The sequence below is a fragment of the Chiloscyllium punctatum genome, chromosome 49, assembly GCF_047496795.1.
Source record: "Chiloscyllium punctatum isolate Juve2018m chromosome 49, sChiPun1.3, whole genome shotgun sequence".
NCBI classification, from domain to species: domain Eukaryota; kingdom Metazoa; phylum Chordata; class Chondrichthyes; order Orectolobiformes; family Hemiscylliidae; genus Chiloscyllium; species Chiloscyllium punctatum.
Window position 1 is genome coordinate 58,897,079 of NC_092787.1, and position 21,056 is coordinate 58,918,134.

Consider the following 21,056-nt stretch of genomic DNA (forward strand, 5'->3'; position numbering starts at 1 on the left):
CGCATAGGAAACTAACTTTAAAAAAAAAAGTCAATCTGTTCAGAGATGTCATTACACACCTCTGGAGTAGGTAAGACACTACCACTGTGCCACAAGACCTCTACTAACTGAATGTTCAGTTAATTCCCCCCCACCAATGTAGAATAAAATGCAATTAATATGGCATCAGCAGTTGAGGGAGAAAGAGACAGAGGGACAACTTGAATTTATAATATACCTTTCACAGCCTGAGGACTCAAAACGCATTACAATCAACTAACTGCTTTTTGAATTGTATACAAACACAACCCATAAAAATCTGTTAAATTATTAGTTAACCAGTTTTGGTTGATAGTTTAATTCTTTATCTGAAAGGCAGCACTACCCACAATATCATATCCTCTCAGTTGTGACAGTGTAGACTGAGAGCAATGTCTGAATTTGGCCTTGAACTATGACATTTCTCTTCTGAAGAGAACTTTTATCGCTTAACCAAACCATATGAATTAAAACAGTACGCTTTGACAAATTGCTAAGGAAACATTTTGACCTTCTATTTCACCAACTTACAGAGAATAAAACAAGAATTTAAATTGTGAAGACACAATCTTATGACAGAGTACAACAAAAACTGAATATTGGAAAGAAAATCAATTATAAAGTTTATAGACCTTTTCATTGAAATCTGATTAGATTAAAATTTAAGCAACCATCAGAGTAGGGAAAATGTGGAGGAAATGGACGGGGATAGTGGGGATGAGACAGCAATTTGAAAGTTGTGCTCCGCATTGTTTTCTCAGGTCAATGTATTACTGACCCCACAGGGAAGGGAAATTACTTCACTGGATTCAGTGTAAAAAACCAGAGTGTAGACAGCATGCAGCAAGGGAACTTTGGGAAAACAGAGACCTGGATATAAATTGTTTCAGTATGGGAAATTAAGTAAAGGTCATACAACTGGAAAAAAAAACAAAAAGCTAAAACCCGATCCCAGAAGAAAATGGAATAAAGAATTTGCAGCTACAAGCATATATTAGCAATAGCAATTGCAATAAAAACACATTCAGTGCAAGCCAGTGAGGAATACCAGAATTGTGTTAAAGGCTGGATTTCTGGAGGAAACTACATTTGAAATGGAAAAAAGTGATTTTTGCCTGCATGGCAGATTTAAAAATACACATGGAACCAGGATAAATTAGCACAGAATTTTCCATTTTACTGCTTCCCTAACAATGAAAAGAAAACAAAGAAAAGTTAGCAAAAAAAAAGTGAGAAAAGGTACTGTCTTTCAAATGAAAAATTAAACTGTCACGCAAAATTGCCCAAATTGACTTAACTGGTCATTATCTGATGTTTGTGTGATATTTGTATACAATTCAAAAAGCAGTCATTTGAACGTAATGAACTTTGAGGCCTCCTAAGGTTGTGAAAATTATAATGTAAATACAGGCTCTGCCTCAATTGCTAAGTATCTCAACTTATTTTTCTCCTGGTCTAGTCTCTTCCCACCTATATAGAGCACCCTTGATCATTATAACAAATTTCAGTTTCCTAGTCCCAACTATCTCCTCTTCAACATGAACATCCAATTCTTCTACATCTCAGTGTTCACCATGGTGGTCTCAGGGCCTCCACTTCTTCCTTCAACAAAATCCCAAACAAACAGTCTCCATCTAACACCTTCCTCCATTTGGCGGAGCTTATTCTCAGTGATTAGTTTCTCCCTTGAACTGGTCTTGTGTCCTCTAAGTATAAGCTGTGGTTATAGGTTCCCAAATGGGCTCTAGATATGGCTCTTTTTGCTGGTGGGTGAAAGAAATTCCTTGCTCCAATTCTACTTGGGGCCACTCCCACATCTCCTTCTGGTATATTATGCCTGAACTGGTGCTGCTCCCAGCTCTTACTTGGAACTGGGGAAAATAAAAATCAATATTTCTTTCTCCCCCTCTCTCCCATAACCATGATAATGCTTCCCTTGTCCTTACTTTCTATACTACTAGCCTCCATATTCAAAGGATTGTCCTCTGACATCTCCAGTTATGAAACCATCACCAAATGCACCATCTCCTCTGCTATCAGCATTTCATAGGGACTATGCCTCTGTGATATCTTAGCTCACTCTTTGATTACCTCCAACACCTCACCAACCTCTCATGGTTCTTTCCTATCAAATTACAGGAAGTCTAAGACTTGTTTTCTTTAACCTCCTCAAAATGTTCATGGTCCCAAACACACACTCCAAGTGTGGCAGGGATTTATTTGAATTTTCTTTTCAATCTGGTATTTGCTGCTAATAATGCAGTCTCCACTACATTGTGGAGACTAAATGAAGATTGCATGATGGCTTTGCAGTACAGATCCACTCAGAGTGCAAATATTACCCTCACCTTCTAATGGCATGCCAATGCAAGATACCATCTTGTTTTATTTCAGAGTTCCAAGATCTGAAGTATTTTGCTTTTCACCAAGGAATAGGGTGGGTTTATCCAATAGGTAGGTCACTGGTTTTATAGTAATCAGTGAAGGGGGGAGCAATCACACTTGGCTTTTATCAAGGTTGTGAACACTAGGTTTGTCGAACTACTAAGACCATTATCAGCTGGTTACAGAGAAATTAGGTCAAAGTAGTTGCTCTATTATAGAAAAAGAAGCAAAAATCACCGGGCACCCAATGGTTCAAGCAATCCCATGTGGAAAGCAGAAGAGGAAAGAAAATGGAATCGGTGAATGTAACTGTCCAAAATGCAGCACCTCACATTTATCTAAATTAAACTCCATCTGCCGCTCCTCAGCCCATTAGCCCATCTGATCAAGATCCTGTCATAATCTCGGATAACCTTCTTCGCTGTCCACTACATATTCAAATTTTGGTGTCATCTGCAAACTTACTAATTATACTAACTGGGGGTTCAGTGATGTTTTCCTTCCAAAGGCAAGAATAAATCTAGGAATTTCAGCCAGTAAGGTTTCTTCAGCCATTGCCAAGTTACACAGGGTACAATTTATTCTGGACTCTCGCCTTCCAAATTTGGAAACACAAAGTCCCAACAATGCTAGTGCCAGGTAGCAGGGATCTGGCTTTCCTCCCAAGTCATACAAATGGAATGTGTTACAAAGTGTATTTAGAGCTCATCAGCAGCTAAGTTCCATTTTTTCACAAGGCTGGACAACATAAGCTCACTTGGTGCTTGAAGGAACAAGTTAATTACTACAAGTCATACTTTAAATCTGATCAAATTCACTCATACCCCAATAGAAGACAGCAAAAAATTCAGTGGATATGGTTTGCATATCTTTTCAAAAAGCCATTTAAATATAGCAGACCTAAGACAAAAAACATTGATGTGGAATTTAGAGGTATGTGCCAGACAGAGCAAACAATGGACAGTTTGTCAGTTTCCTCAATATGGACTACATGGTTACATCCAAGATCCAGTCCCATTATGCAAACCAGATTTCAGCAAAGTTAGTTATCTTCATCAATTAGTTTCTCCTCCTCCTTTCTTAAACCTAATCAAGGGCAAGGTGCTCACATCTAAGAGGACAAGAGTTAAGTATTGAAACTTGCCATTGTGATATTCAAAATCCAAAATTAACTGCTTTACTCAAACCAAATGATTGAAAGAATTGGCATCTTCTACACCCTAACAGCAGCCAAGAGGTCAGTGTTATGACCTCATTTCTTTTCCATCCCCTTTCCTCAAGTCTTAACTTGCAATAAACCAGCTAATCCTACTTCAGCACACAGTGCTGTGTTGGAATTTCTCACCTCTCCCAGCTTGTGCTGGCCTCCTTCGTTCAGAACATTCTTGTTCATTTCCACAATCTCCTTGAAGAACAGGTCTCTGACTTCAGCAAATCCCCTGCTGGTTGGGCCCATCAAAGCATCAAGGATGGATGAGATATAAGGCTGCACTTGATTTCGAACACAAGCTTCGGCTTTAGGCATTACGTAAACTAAACCAGGAGAAGAAAGCAAGTTAGTATGAACTCGGATCAAGAGATGTTAAAATACAGCAATGTATGAAGCAAAAGAACAAATTTGCATGAATCATCCTTACAGATCAGAAAGACCCACTCGGATTCCAGGAAGACAGAGCAACACCCAACATAAAAACTACTAAGTTAATGCGGTTTAATATTTGGATAGGAATTATATATTTATTTTGCAGCTTCTGAAAAAAATGTCAATTGTGGTCTTGAAAGTAATACAAGGCATATGGGGTATCAGAGAGATGGAGGTTCAAGAAATCTGTACAGGGAATTAATAGCAACACAGAATGGTCAACATGGAGTCAAAACCCTACAAAACTGGAAGCAAATTCATCAAGCAAGTTGTTTAGCATGAATCCTCTTCAATGTCTGATCATAGCTTCTGAAGGTAGGGGTGTTTGTAAATTCTGAATCTGGTGTTATGGTTTGATGGCAGAAGTAAATATCAATTAAATTTTCAGATGAAAAAACATGTAATCTTTCTTTTGTGCTTGATATCAGAACTTGCATTTGGGTTAGTAGAACAGGCATGAGCTTCAGAATGAAAGTGAACATTGACAAAACCAAAATGATACACATTTGAATAAAAAGAGTCTTATTCATTGAAGGAAGGCAACTAAAACAGCAATGAAATAAGTAGTGAGATAAAGGGTAATGACGGATGAGTCTGTAAATAGAAAGACTAGACAAATACGAACCAGAAAACTGAAGAAACAAAATCAAAAAGGACTTGTTTTGGAGTGTTAGGCAAAAGTGAGGACTGCAGGTGCTAGAAACCAGAGTTTGGATCAGAGTGGTGCTGGAAAAGCACAGCAGGTCAGGCAGCATCCGAGGAGCGGTAAAATTGACGTTTCGGGCAAAAGTCCTTCATCAGGAATGGAGGGTTGTTTTGGAGTACTGCTTGCTATGGATGAGGTTGACAGGCAGGAGGCTAGAAGAACACAGGAAGCCAGGCAGCATCAGGAGGTGGAGAAGTTAATGTTTTTGGTGTAACCCTGCTTTAGCACTGGGGGTGTGTGTAGGCAGAGCTGCAGATAAAGGGGGTGGCAGGGGCAGGGTGCTGAAGTGTGGATAGGTGAAGACAGGTGGAGGGTACAACCTGGTTGGTCAATGAGAAGAATGAATCTAGTTGGTAGCAGGGAGATTATTTGAAATTGGAGAACTCGATGTTGAGTCCTCTGGTCTATGGATGAGGGACTTGGACTGTGCAGACTACCCAGTTGAAACTAACTTGCTAAATAACATTGAAATGGGGACTGGAAAAGAATAGAAAGGATCAGCTGGATATTAAAAGTAACAAATGAAGTGTGGAGAATAGGGAATGAATAAATAAATTTTTTATTTGTAATTAGGAAAAGACAGAGACTGGATAAGGCACATCTTGGAAAGTAAAAAACTGGAAAGAGATATAATGAAAGGGGTGGGGGAGAAGACTAAACAAAAAAAGGAAGAGAATGGAAAAGAATATCAATACTGGAGGACTTGAAAATTGAAGGATATTATTGAAAAGTGAAAAGGGCCCATGACAAGAATCTGCCTTCTTGTGTGGAACACACATTATGGTGCTGACAAATCAGACAAAAAAAAGATGCAAAAGCACATAATAACAATTAGTAGAAACAAATAAAAGCAAGAAGTAGAAAGCTCAATGTAATCGAGAGAGACTGGAAAAAAAGCTACAGATGGAAAGGGAAAAGTGACTATAATACAATCTGCTCTCATAATAACACCATAGCTCCATTCCTGCGCGATCCCACATTGTAAGAAAATTGCATAATAGCAGCACCACTTAAACTAACGGGACCAGAATCGGGTTATAGCCAATACAGATAAGGAAAGCTCACATTCTACAACTAATGGTCTAAATTCTTCAATCGCATTATAATCAATTCACGTTGAAGACACTCGTGTTATAGCAGAACCTACAGTAACAATAAATGGCAAAGCAAAAGGAACTGAAGATCTGACTAGTGAATAGGGCAGGAATGCACAAGAATTTGAAAAAAAAACTCAAGATGAGACAGAAGATCATAAGAACCAGGAGCAGGAGTAGGCCATCTGGCCCTTTGAGCCTGCTCCACCATTCAATATGATCAGGGCTGATTGTTTTGTGGCCTCAGCTCCACTTACCCACCTTCTCACCATAACCCTTAATTCCTTTATTGTTCAAAATAAAGTTATCTTCGCTTTAAAAACATTTACTAAGCAACGTCAACTTCTTCACTAGGCACGGAATTCCATACCTTTACAACCCTCTGGGTGAAATCGTTCCTTCTCAATTCAGTCCTAAATCTGCTCTCTTTAAACTCTTGAGGCTACGCCCTCTAGTCCTAGTTTCACCTGCCAGTGGAGACACCCTCTGTACTCTAGAGAAACATCTTTTACGTTTCTAGAAGATTCACCTCCCACCCCAAGTCTTCTGAATTCTAATGAATATAATCCCAGTACAAAATCCCGGTCTTTCTGCAAAAGCCAACCCCCTCAACTCTGGAATGAACCTAGTGAACCTCCTCTGTACCCCCTTTAGTGTCAGTATATCCTTTCTCAAGTAAGGAGACCAAAACTGCACACAGTATTCCAGATATGGCCTCACCATCATCCAGAACAGCTGCAACATAATCTCCTGCTTTTAAACTCAACCCCTTTAGTAATTAAAGACAAAATTCTGTTTGCCTTCCTAATTTCTTGTTGTACCTGCAAATCAACCCTCAGATTCATGCACAATGACACCCAAGTCCCTCTGCATAGCAGCACACTGCAACTTTTGCAATACAAATGACAGTCCTTTTTACTGTTACTCCGACTGAAATAGAGGACTTCACATTTATTAACATTGATCACATCTGCCAGACCTTTGCCCACTCACTGTATCTATGTTTCTATCCAAAGTTTCACAGTCCCCTGCACACTTTGCTCTGCCACTCATCTTTGTGTTACCTGCAAACTTTAACACACTACACGTAGTCCTCAACTCCAAATAATCTGTACAAGTTGAGAGCCCAGAGAACTTTGGAAAATTACCACCAGTGCACTTGCTATTTCTCCCAAGAGACAAGTGACAATTGTGCCAGCAATGATCATCTCCCTTTGACATTCAATGGCTTTACATAGAATCTCAACAATGTGGAAACAGGTCATTTTGGCCCAACAATTCCACACTGACACTCTGAAGAGGGTCTCACTCATTCCCCACAACTATTACTCGACAGTTCCCTTGACTAATGATTCTAACCTACACATCCCTGAACACCATGGGCAATTTGGCATAGCTAATTCACCTAACCTGCGCATCTTTGCTCTGTGGGAGGAAACCGGAGCACCCAGAGGAAACCCACGCAGACACAGGGAGTGTGTGCAAACTCCACACAGACAGTTGCTAGAGGCTGGGATTGAATCAGGGTCCCTGGCGCTGTGAGGCAGCAGTACTAACTACTGAGCCACCGTGCTGCAAATTGACACAATGGTGTCCATCTCACCAGGATACAATGGTGAATGCATTTGAAGTGGAAGGGATAAATATCTCTAAATTGATAGACAGAAAGTAATGATTGGGAAAGGGAGGAGAGAGAAAGAGAGGGTAAATGGAAATGGATAAGTGTTTCTTTTTGAGTAATGGCATTCCTGGGCTTTATGTTGTCATTAATGTGATGCTCTCTATTAGAGCAGCAAGTGTGTGGAGGCTAGCTGAGAAAAGCTAAATCTTGAAGTAAAGGTATCATTGGAGTTAGCAGAGTGGTGAGCAGCTGTGTTGTAAAAGCAATCTTGATGAAATGGAACAGACTGATCCAAGTAGTGTTACAGCAGTTCTATTTCGCTGGACATAACTAGTAAAATTATTAAGGGAGATGGAGTTGGAGGCAAATATTCATATTAATGAGAGAAGCAAAAAGAATAATTTCTGATTTTTCCAACAAAAAGTGGCATAGAAATGTGTTCTGTTTTACAACTGAGAAAATATGCAAGTTTCTCACCATTAGAGCGTGAAGGCAGCAGAGAAGAGGAATTTAGATTAACTGAAAGTTAACTGTAGAATGGTTTGTGTTTTATACCAGGGCAACATGATATCCTGAGATGTTCAAGCCACATCTATGCTGCTTGTAGTCAGCATTTCTGATACCTCAAAGTGGCCAGGTTAGTGACAAACATCGAGTTGAAAACAGAAAAATATAAGGAAGAGACAATGGCAAATAACGCGGGATTTAGAAATCACAGCCACAATATAGTTTAAAAGAAATTGCTAGAAAAAAAAAGTAGTCAGTAGGCATCAACACAATGTAAGTAACTGACCATTAGTCCAACTGTACAGTTTCAACTCAAGAATTTAGTAACTTAAAAGAAATAATCCAAAGAATTTCCTGGTATGTACTATTATGGTTTCAAGGGTATAAATCTTTTGAAAACAAGACAAAGCCATGAAGTGGATGAATACATGTGCCCTAGTAGAAATCTCCATTAACAGGGCAGTAGCCAATTTATCATGAATGCTTATGTTTAAAATCCATGTTCAAAACACTGGCAGCGTTCAACGTCATTTTATAGCATTCAAGTTTAAAAACTCCACTTCTCTGCTTGCACTTCAGTGGGTGTCAAATCAAAGGCTGGGCTACCCATTTTTATAAAACTTAGTCTGTCAAGTTCTATACTTTGCAGGCAGAACCTTTTTTCATTAACGGTTCTTTTCAAAGAAAATACTTATTCATAATACAGTTCTACCAGTTGTGGAATAACTGATTGAATGTTTGGTACTAGATGGACCGGAGGATAAGTAAACATGTGCAGATCAGAGTCAAAGCTCAAAGCTTGGTCTATATTGTTCCAGTTTGCCTATGAATGGTATCAATCTTGTGATAAAATCTATTTTTCTTTTGTTTCCATTTACACTGCCAGCCAATCAGTATACATTGCAGCATTCAGGGAACAGTATATTCCACTCTTGCTTAGTCAAGTGGCTGGGGTTCGTGGCAAGTCTTTCAATAGGTTAACAGCATCAGTTCAAGGTTGACTGAATAGTCAGTAAGGAGAAAGTGAGGACTGCAGATGCTGGAGATTAGAGTCGAGTGTGTGGTGCTGGAAAATCACAGCAGGTCAGGCAGCATCAGAGGAGCAGGAAAATCGATGTTTTGAGCAAAAGCCCTTCATCGGGATGAAACCATTTGTCAATAATCATTTCATCTTTGCTTGATTAAATTTGGATTAACTTTAATGAATTTATTTTGTTTCCTAAAGAAACCCAGTGGACATATTTCCATAACTGAACTAAACGCACACAGTCTGATAGATTCACTTACATAACTATCAACCACTACTTTTAAATTCAAGCTTTGATAGGACCACTGGAGGAATGGGACAAGCAAACAAGTCAGTTTACCCCTTCAACTTGTTCTAAAGCTTTTACACAAGAAAATGACTTGTGAAACATAATTCATGTATACAGTGACAACTTGCAAGTTGCATTATTCACCAAAAGATGCTCATGAGCTCGGTATCATCGATTCTCTGGGAAAAAAAAGACAACGTGAAGTCAGTCTGACTATTAACTCTCAAATATCCCCAATCCCATTGGTTGGAGATGTGGCCTGACCTCTGATTTTGTTTCCCACATGCTCCTTTGAACTGATAATTTGGTCCATATCTGGGCGAATCCTGCTTTCCAGTCCAGGACGGGTTTCCTCACACTTCCGTAAGACAGCTTCATATCGGGCCTTTGTCTGCGCCAGAACCATTTTATGCACAGCTTCGGTGAGCTAATGAAAACAAAGGCAGCAAAATTCAAATGCAAACAGCTTTATGATGTTAAAAGTAATTTTATCTTGCTTCCAGTCAATTTGTGAGCAGAATCATAAAAGACTGTTAACCATGTTAAACGCCAAATGTTTTACAACTGCCAAATGAAATGGTTACATTTACAAATGTAACCATGTTACATGACTCTTGGATATCATCAGGCACTTGGAATCTCAAGGTGACATGAATGCTTGACCATAACTTTATTTTAACAATTTAGTACAAATTAACCAGCAGCAAAACTGACTCTCATTTGGTGATAAGTTACTTGGTAGATATTCTGAACTCAGTTATAACCACAGATTTACTTGATGTTGGCCATTGTATTTCAATTTTTTTAAATTCACTTACCAGGTCTGGGCTTTGCTGACCAGGCCAGCATTTATGGCCCATCCCTAACTGCCCTCAGGGCAGCAGTGGCAAGCTGCCTTCTTGAACTGCCACAGTCCACTCAGTGCAAGTACATTCAAAGTGCTGACAGGAAGGGAGCTTCTGAATCAGAGCATTGCACAAAGGACAAAGCAAAACATGAAGCATTAGAGAAACTCAGAAAAAAAGAGTCAATGTAACAGGGTCACAGTACACAGGGGAAAGGGTTGAATCAATTTGCTAGTTAAGGGTTAAATTTAAAATACTGAAAACTAAAAAAGGGGGAAGCCACAAATATACAAAGGCAGGCTCAGAGTGGAAGAACCACACTATCAGCAAGATAGTGCCAGCCTTGTGTGAAGTACAGGTCATGCCTCTATAAACTGTGGAAAAACAATAGAAATGTGAACATGTCATAATACTTTATAAAAAGCAGATGCTGTTTACATCCAGAGTTGTTTTTACACTTCATAGTGATAAAACTAGCACTCCTTGTGTATGCATGAGAATAAACAATTCTTTGACTTGTTTCCTGAGTTTATCAATTCATCAAGTTGTATGGCAACAACTGGCATTGCAGAACACATAAGCAAACCTATCAGGGGGGGAAAAAAAAAAGTTAAAACAAAACAATTCTTTTTCACAGCCAGCTTTAGAAACTGGTTACTTTTTAAACTGGGCTGGCTGTGTGTACACCAGAAAACATGGAGGTAGCTCTGTCTCAGGAGGAACTGTCAGGGTAAAGAAATGTTGGGAATGTTAATAACAGAAACAAGCTTCAAGATAGTAACTCATCCAGAAAATTAGATGAGAACTAATCTTTAGCTGCATCTAATTTTTCCAGACGTTTGTTGGGGTTCCAAGTTTATTTTGGGGGTAAGCAAGTTTTCTCATCGTTCTCTTGTATTAACCTTCAAACATCTTTTTCAAAAATGATAATATCTTCATGAGAAGCCTCACAAAGCAATTTTTCAACTTCCTCTCTATATAAAAAGTGTTGGTGTAAGCAAGTTTAATCTTCAACCTGCTGTAAGAGTAGATGCTTAAATTACAGATTCTAAGAAAAATAAGCATTCAATCTTTTCTGCTCGTTGAGAAAGATTATCACCTCAAATTCTGAAGCAGAAAGCGTTCATCATGTGAGAATATTTACTGAAATGCTGCTAAACAAAACATCAAAAGCCAGAAATAAAAGCAGTTTTCTTGTCTTTTGCTTATTTAAATGGTAATAACTTTGTCCCAATACAAGTTATAATAGAAGTTGTTTGCAGCTGCTGCCTGGAGGCATCTGCTTTCAGAATGCAAGTGCCCATTTGGTGAGCTACATCAACAAAATTGACAGATGGTTGGCTGAAACCAATTTCAAAAGACTGGCTCATCCAACAATTATTGGCACAAATCTAAAGATTCTCATACTCACATAACTCAGACATGTTTCAAGGAGCAGGCATGCATGGCTACAAGTTCCATCCCATTCACAATGGCATCAGACAAATTGAGAATAAGGATCGTGTCTCATATAGTGGGGCTTTACACAGACCAGTGATACGATGCATTGTTTGTATTGTACTAAAATGGTAAATAAAAGCTACGTCCCATTCACCTTACCCCATAATTAAGTTTGCAACTTCAACTTCTACACGAACAGAAATCTTCAAATAACAAAGGAGGCACATGAAACCTGAAGAGATTTCCATTTCATTAAAACCAAACTAACCCTTTGACTCCTGAAAACATTAGTTATTGGTGGAAGCATAAATTAAATTTAAACAAGATAAATGCAGACCTGACTTTTTTTCAGCTTGAATCACTGGCTGTCCAGTAAAACTCTCGATGTTTTATCATTTAGTGCTGTATTGCTTCAGAATTGAGAAAGCAAGCAGCAGACGAACATGAATGCAAGAGGTCCACCTTGAATGCAAGTAATACAGACCGAAATTCAAATCTCTTTGAATCAAAAAGGGGAGGCAAACTACGTAGTCTATCTGAGCAGAAACTAGAGTCGTCTTTGTTTTCATCCCGACTTCTTAGCTGTTGCTGGATGCTAGATTGACACAGAAAAGACTGCTGCAAAAGTGAATGCTCTGATTTACTTCAGGCATGTCTATATCTTGACAAATATGAAGAAACCCTGGTGTGGACTGAATGAAGATCTTTTATGTGATGTAGCTCTGTGTGATATGCTCATTTCAGGAGTACAGAATTATACTCTGATATTGTATTACATACTAGAAGTCAGAAGGAAACAATTTCATTTAACAAGTTGACAGACCAAAACATCACTGTTATGGATCTTGCTGATGATCTTTTCCTTGTTCAATGGAACATGTGTTTTTAATCTTTTAGTTCCCCACCCAATTACCCACCTCCAAAATCAATAAATGCTGTGAATATAACACAGCAAGTTCAGGTAAACAGATTCTGGGCTACACAATGGCTCAATCATTGTGAAAAGGCACAATGCCAGATTTAATCCTTATGTGCAGTAACCCATTGAAGGAGCCAACAAAATAATATCTTACACATTTCAATTCATAGCAAAAAAGGATTGGCTATTGTCAGCACATTAATAAATATCCCAAGTTGCAAGTTTAAAAGTTAAAGATGCATATAAATCACTTGAATGGCAAAAAGGAGAAAAAATTGGTCTTTTCACTATCTATTTAGTGAGCTGCACACTTTAGGAAACTGGTAACAATGCCCAAGTGGCCAGGGCTTTGATGCTGACTCAATTTGTTATGACCACCTTTTGGGGGAGGTAACTCTCTCCCACTTTAGACTTTCCACTTGGTCAGCCACAATAAATACTTTGATTTCTATTTACATACAGCTATCACATTCAATTGAAAAATTGTATGAGCTAACATGAAGGAACTGATTATAGATTTGAGTGAAAGATATCAATTTTATCCCAAAATGAGAGAAAAAGAGGCAAAATGAAACAGGAATAACAATTTTAAAACATTTCTGACACAGACAATGCAAAATAAGATCTTCTAACTGCACCAGTTTTAGAGTGTTGGAGCTGTTAGATGTTAGCAGGAGATCAGAGTTATTTAACAGGTGATTTGGATTCTTCAACAGTACATAGAACATAGAACAATACAGCGCAGTACAGGCCCTTTGGCCCTCGATGTTGCGCCGATCCAAGCCCATCTAACCTACACTAGCCCACTATCCTCCATATGTCTATCCAATGCCCGTTTAAATGCCCAAAAAGAGGGAGTAGTGAAATCTGTAGCTATATCTTCATAAATGATTGTTTCGCTAACCACTGTTTGGGATAAGGAGGGAACAGGAGGCAATAGAATCCTTACTACTACCTAGCCATCTACCTTTCTGTCAATTTTGCTCAAAAGCAGCTGCTGAAATACAGTTTCCTTTGTATTCCATAACTAGCTTATTATTTTCTTGCAAACTGGATAACACAAAGGCAACCCTTCATGTCCAATATCAGGCACATGGAAACAAACAGAAGATGCCAGTTTCTTGACCTCAATTGACTTGCTTCGGTGTCTGTAGACAAAATTATATTTTCAGTTCTGATGGTTTCACTTATTCCACCTTAGTTTCCTAGTGTCCCCTCAATTTATGTTTGGGTGATTTGTGGAACTATTTTAGGTCAGCATTTTCTCCATCCAAAAGTCATTTTAGTCCATGAAACATTGCCAGTATTTAAAACCAAATGATACATGTTGAAGATTGATAGCTCCAAAATTTAACAGATCTGGCTCAAATTTCAAATTTTCCTTTCACAATGTCGATGCTAGTTGACTGCAAGTACAGAAGTGCAGCTGTACTGCTATGGGACTCAAACTACAAAACATCAGAAACATTTCACTGATTTCTTTCATTAGTGTATAAAAAAAAGTGTCTTTTTTTTTAAAACCTGCAGCACAGGGGTGTTCAGTGGCTGTGGTGAAGCTGTGACCATTACAGCACACCTAGTCCACACAAATACATCAACCCACTAACACACAAATCGGGGGGTTTCAGTTGGTTTTTAAACACCATTTTTGCATATTCCTACAAGGGTAAAACATGCCTTTCAACTTATGCCCAGAGCCAGGAGATACGATAGGAGATACGTTCCTGTTGAGCAAGTAATTAGATTGCTTTGCAGCTGTGCCTTTTGAAGTCTCTCTCTTTGAAGCTTCCTTGGTCCCTGCGAGGTGCAACATTCCATGGATTCACACAATCCATGGATTCCGGTTTTACAAGTTACATTATCATCAAGGCTTGGCTTGCAATCTTTGTTTTAAAAGAAAATACATTTTGTCTAAAAGTTCAATATGGCCATAAGTTATTCAGGGTTCTGATCCACTGCTATTGCAATGAGGGGCAGACTTGATATTAGTTATTTTTCTCCCTGCAAGGGGGCACAAAGCAGTCAATCATGCATTATCCAGATTATTTTAGTAAGACTGGGAAATGATCTGGGAAAGAAATCACTGCTCAAAATAAACACATAACAGTATCAATATATTTTGCTGTTGTATCTCTCCTATCAAGCATGCATATGTACTCCTAATGGGATGCAGGGAAACTAGTAGATACTGCATTTGGACTTCCGGATGCATTTGACAAGATACGTCTCAAAAGGTTAATTCATAAGGCTAAGAGCCCATTATGTAGGAGGTAGTTTATTGGCATGCATAGAAAATCGACTCATGGGCAGGAAACAGACTGGGAATAAAAGTTCTTTTTCAGTTTGGCCACCTGTAATCAGTAGTGTTACACAAGGATCAGTGCTGGGACTGCAACTTTAATGACTTGGAGGAAGTGAAGATATAAGGGAGGGTAGGCTGGGATGTTTATTCACAGAGGTTAAGGATGATCTTATCACAGTCTATAAAATCATGAAGGACATAGATAAGGTGAACAGCAAAGGTTATTTCCTTAGAATGAGTTCAAAAGGAGGGGGTGTAGGTTTAAGGTGGAGGAGAAAGATTTAAGGACCTATATAAATGATTTGGATGCGAGCATAAGAGGTACAGTTAGTAAGTTTGTAGGTGACACCAAAATTGGAGGTGTAGTGGACAATGAAGAGGGTTACCTCAGATTACAACAGGATCTTGATCAGATGGGCCAATGGGCTGAGAAGTGGCAGATGGAGTTTAATTCAGATAAATGAGAGGTGCTGCATTTTGGGAAAGCAAATCTTAGCAGGACTTATACACTTAATAGTAAGGTCCTAGGGAGTGTTGCTGAACAGAGACCTTGGAGTGCAGGTTCATAGCTCCTTGAAAGTGGAGTTGCAGGTAGATAGGATAGTGAAGGCAGCATTTGGTATGCTTTCCTTTATTGGTCAGAGTTCTGAGTACAAGAGTTGGGAGGTCATGTTGCAGCTGTATAGGACATTGGTGAGACCACTGTTGGAATATTGCTGGCAATTCTGGTCTCCTTCCTATTGGAAGGATGTTATGAAGCTTGAAAGGGTTCTGAAAAGATTTACAAGGATGTTTCCAGGATTGGAGGATTTGAGCTATAGGAATAGGCTGAATAGGCTCGGGCTATTTTCCGTGGAATGTCAGAGGCTGAGGAGTAACCTTATAGAGGTTTATAAAATCATGAGACATGGATAGAATGAATAGACAAAGCTTTTTTCCCTGGGGTGGGGGAGTCCAGAACTAGAGGGCATAGGAGAGGGGAAAGATATAAAAGAGAGCTAGGGTGCAACATTTTCACGCAGAGGGGGTTACATGTATGGAATGAGCTGCCAGAAGAAGTGGTGGAGGTTAGTACAATTGCAACATTTAAAAGGTATTTGGATGGGTATATGAATAGGAAGGGTTTGGAGGGATATGGGCCAGGTGCTGGCAGGTGGGGCTAGATTGGGATGGGATATCTGATCAGCACGGAGGAGTTGGACCAAAGTGTCTGTTTCTGTGCTGTACATCTCTATGACTCTATGACCTAAGGGACAATTCTTTAAGGCGATTCTTAAGGTGATTCATTTCTGTGTATCAAGGGGATCAAGGTTTACGGGGAGAAAGCGGTAGAATGGGGTTGAGAAACCTATCAGCCATGATTGAACGGAGGAGCAGACTTGATGGGCTGAATGGCATAATTTCTGCTCCCAAGTCTTCTGGTCTTCTAACATCTTTGTCATCTGTAAATTTGGCTATAAGTGGAAAGGCAAGTTGCAAAACAGATACAAATAATTGGGAGAGGTGTTGAGAGGTTACTGAAGTGAGCAAAAAACAAATGAGCAAATGAATTAAAATGTGGGGAAACATGAAGTCGTTCATTTTAGAAAGGTGAACAAAAGAACAGGATTATTTAAATGGAGAGAAATTGCAGAACACTGCAACACAAAGGAGGTACTTTTACATGAAAAAAGATGCAGCAGGTAATCAGGGGGGCTAATGGAATGTTGGCCCTTATTTCAAGGGGTTCAGAGTAGGAAGCCTTACTGTGACAGTGCAAGGTGTTGGTGGGTGCGACCACATTTGAAATATTATTTAAAGAAAGATGATTTCATTGGAGGCAGCTCAGAGAAGGTTCACTTGGATAATCCCTGGTATGGAGGGATTGTGTTATGGGCAAAGATTAGACAAGTTAGAACTCTACTCACTGGAGTTCAGAAGAATGAGAGGTGATATCATTGAAATATATAGGATTCTTAAAGGGTCTGACATGGTAAATGCTGACGGGATGATTCCCTCATGGGAGTAAGGTGGGTCAGAGTCAAAATGAAGGGATGCCAATATAAGATTGAGATGAGGAGGAATTTCTTCTCTCAGAAGAGTGTCTTTGGAACTGCTTACTGCAGAGAGGTGTGAGGACAAGAGGACTTGTGTAAATTTAGGGCTGAGATAAATAGATCATTGACCAGTAGGACAATCAAGGGTTACAGGCAAAGTGCAGGAAAATAGACAAGAAGAATGTTGGATCAGCCATGATCCTCTTGAAGTGTGGAGCAGGCTTGAGGGGCCAAGCAGCATTCACCTGTTCCTGTTTCTTCTGGTCTTAATGTAATCACAAACTATTAAGCAATTTCAACAAAGCTAGCCACAATGTGTGTTTATAAAATTTGGCCATAATAAATATTCAATTCAGGAGAAATATATATGCTACAAATAGTGTCTGAACATTTACTTGGACGTGTTTTTTTTAACTAGGTAATCATTATTTAAAACCAAGCAGGCCAAAACTTCGAGCTCATTATCATTTCTTAGAAGTGAATGGCGCAATTAATTTGGTGGCATCGTGTCCAACTGTGACATTTCAACCTTCCAATTAGGAGTTAAATACCTTCCAAACAAGAAATTCATCACCATTATGATATTGTAATGTTGTATTCCCAACAGTACCCTCACCACAAGCTTCACAAATTTGTCGGAGGTTTAATTATTTTGGAAACAGCTACAAAGAAGGGAGAAATTCAGTGAATAGGGCGGACCAATGACAATGAAGATACTTACCTCTTCTTCATTTCATGGCTGCAATCTTCATTAATCTCTGACTGAGGCACAGATCCCTCAATCTAAACTCTATGCCTACTCTTTATAATGCATCCAATTCAGATTGGTGCCCAGCATAACCACATGGATATTTCATTAGAACAAATTGCTAGAACAAACAAGTTTTTGATACCAATGTAATTGTCAGTTGTTTCCAATTAAGTTGTTATTTAAACACGAAGAATGACATTGCAACAATGAAGACTTCTGTACTACATTATCAGCATTCTGTCTGGCACTTATAATTGGTGACATATCTCAACTGCTGTTGTACTGTACAGCATCACAGTTTGTGTTTCATTAATTTGTATGGAAGCCTTCCTGACACCAAAACCTGTAAAAGCACCTTGAAATCAAGTTTAACATTCAATTCAAAACACATCAATACATAAAACTTCAGTTATGTCTCACTTTGATAACAGTCCCACATTACAACCAACTTCATTCCTCAAAATAGGATTGGCAATACTGTTTGCTTACTCAGTGATACCCCCCGCCTAGTAAGTTAAAGCACCAACTAACCCACCTTCCATTTGTCATCAAGCAATGTAAAGGAGTTGTGTTGTATTCAACTATAGCTCAATAAAACCCATGAGAACACAGCTTCACTGTTGTCATGTCTCTCCATTGTTACTGCATGACACACACCCAGCCAATAATCACAGAACATAATTACATTGCACTCTCAGCATGTTACAATTTAATGGATTCTAAAAAATCAGAGTTCTGACAAGTCAGTTTCTATTCTGACTAGAATAGTAGCTGTGAACTCAGTTGTGGACCGTCTGTTGGTATAGATCTTCAGCATACTTAGAAACGCTTGCACTGGTTTGGATAGGATAGTTTCAAAATGAGCTATTTTATTCTGAATAAAGTCTTTATGTCAAGCACACTAAGGATTTTCCTTGGTCCTATTACCACTTGTCAGAGCCCCAGTCAGAACCAGTGAAAGAAACTAGATACCAAGCGATAATAAATGGTAGCTGATCATTCTGCTCAGAACTTTGACTTCATTAAATTACAGGCTAGAAAAGGATTTATCAGGCATTTCTGATTTCTAGAGACTGGATGACAAACAGTAATTACCGCTGGGAATTCAGCTCAGATTCCATGAAGGTCTTATGGCACAGTCCCAAACTCTGGGCTAGAACATATGGCTCAAGTCTCACCTGTCACAGGTAGGTGCCATAACGTATCTGAACAGGTTGGGAACAGGTCTGACTGAAAATTATATGGCATTGGAGGACATTTAATCCACTTGTACTTTGGAAAAGATGTTCTAAGTAATCCCACAAGATACATTTTCCTCAGAGCAGAGACTAGAAAGGTTGGGACTTGTTTCATAGACTGTAGATGGTTGAGGAGTGACCTTAGAGTTTTCTCGAATAATGAGAGGTTTAGATAAGGTGAATGGCAGGTGTCTTCTCGCTAGGGTGGGGGATTTCAAGACTAGGGACCTATGTTTAAGGTGAGAGGAGAGTGATTTAAAAAGACATTTGGGCAACTTTTATATTAAAAAAAACAGGGGTTTGTAAGTGGAATAGACTTTCAGAGGAAGTGGTGGATGTGGGTACAGTCACAACGTTTAAGAGACATTTGGATAAGTACATGAGTAAGAAAGGTTTGGAGGGATATGGGCCAAGCGCAGGCAGGGTTAACTAGTTTAGTTTATGGTTGCTTAGATTAGTTTAGATTATGGTCCAACTAGTCCATGCTGACCAAAGGATCTGTTTCTGTGCTGTACGACTCGATAACTCCCTGCACATTCACATTTCTCTGCATGCTCCTCCAAACTTTAGACAGCCATACAAACAGAAATTGCTAGGGAAACTCAGCAGGTCTGGCAGCAGCTGCGGAGAGAAAGTGAATATCTCTAAAGACAGCAGTGCACAAATCTCTCTATAATTTCTCAGTTCTCAGGAGAATGTAAATGCACGTGCCTGTGCTTGTACAAGAACTGATAATCATTCAATTTGTTTAGATACATACATTCAATGAATAAATACTCACCAGAATCCAGGCCCTCTGTCGGTCATGAAACTTGCCCTTTAACTTTGGTTGGATTGCAGTTCCCAGTTCTGGTAAAAGCTCCTCCATTACCAGATTACTTATGATCTTGAGGGGAGAGAGAAAGAGAAAGAAAGAAAAAAAAGACTTGATAATGATCTTTGCCAATAACTTTGCACCACTACAAGTGCTTCAAGTGGCAGTGAGATATTGGATTCATCAGTTTTACATCACCTAAGCTCAGATGGCCAACCAACATTTCCAGAAGAAACTGGATTCATTATCTTTGCTTCCATCACCAACACAGCCTGAAAAATCACTCATCACTGATGGAACTTCTTTAGTTTTCTTATCATGATGAATCAAATTAAAGACATTACAAAACTTCAACTGCACAACAAACTTTAGCTTTCCAATACAGAATGAAACCTAGATTAAAACAAATAAAAAGTAATATAGTCGTCTAATGTTCTTGATTCCTTTGTCCCAGGTTTCCCTTTATGCCATTAACACTCCCGAGAGAGCTTGGAGCAAAGGGGCAAGCAAGCGAGTGTAAAGTGCAAGTGTCTGAAAGTGGAGATCTGAAAGATGCCTTGACCAAACAGGGCCATTTTTAGTATCCCTCACATAGTAACACTGATCAAAATTTATTTTGAAAATAACTGCACTAAAATGCTGGGTTTATGAGGTGATCTTGGCCTACATTACAAATGCGACTCTTGCAATAAGTGGTTTAAGAAAGGCACACAGCATGTGCTATAAACAGAGAAAAGACATCTTTTGCACATTAGAATACTTGAGCCAACGTAATAACCAAAAGAACTTGGTTGTAAAAGTAAATTTACACAAGCCATCTGCTAAAAATGATAACTTTCCATATCACCCATTCACCTCGAATGGTTCAGCAATGAACACTTTTTTTTTTATTAAGTCATAAGATGTTTGCTGAATAAAACATTTCAAATTAATGAAGAAATTGCATTCTCTTACATAGTACTTCCATAAATTCCACCAAAGGCCTCATGAACAAAACAGAACTTTTTGGTAAATTTTAGTTGACAAGAACATTACCAGATTTTGACTGAAAATTAAACTTGGTGAGCTTTTGGAACAGAAGGTTTGAGAACAAAACCAAATGAGGTCATCGTGTTTCTGTATAAAGGCACTAGTTCTTTTGGGAGAACACTTGAGGGAGGAAGAAATAATACTGAAGGTCCCAAAAACTGATCAACATTTGCAAAGATTGGATGAAAAAGAAAACAGCTTCCCAGCATATGCAGCTTTTCCTGTGGTTGCATTTCCTATTTGGAATACTGGAGGAAATTCCAACCTATTATTTACAAAAATGGTACATGCATAAGAAAATATAATTGCAGGAATTTACTTTGAGGAAGGATGGAAATAATTGTACTTACATGTTTGTTTGCTTGGGGAAAAGGATATTAGTGATTGAGCAAG

At 38.9% G+C, this 21,056-nt stretch overlaps 1 protein-coding gene across 1 annotated transcript in view; it reads right to left on the bottom strand.

Annotated features, from left to right (window-relative positions):
• niban2a (niban apoptosis regulator 2a) overlaps positions 1-21,056 on the bottom strand; it is a 194,888-nt gene that overhangs the window by 13,817 nt on the left and 160,015 nt on the right. Inside the window, exons 7-9 of the mRNA XM_072565549.1 lie at positions 19,602-19,706; positions 9,554-9,716; positions 3,749-3,936 (exon numbers count right to left, since the gene is read on the bottom strand). Coding sequence (XP_072421650.1) covers positions 3,749-3,936; positions 9,554-9,716; positions 19,602-19,706 — 456 coding nt within the window. The remainder of the gene's footprint in view (positions 1-3,748; positions 3,937-9,553; positions 9,717-19,601; positions 19,707-21,056) is intronic.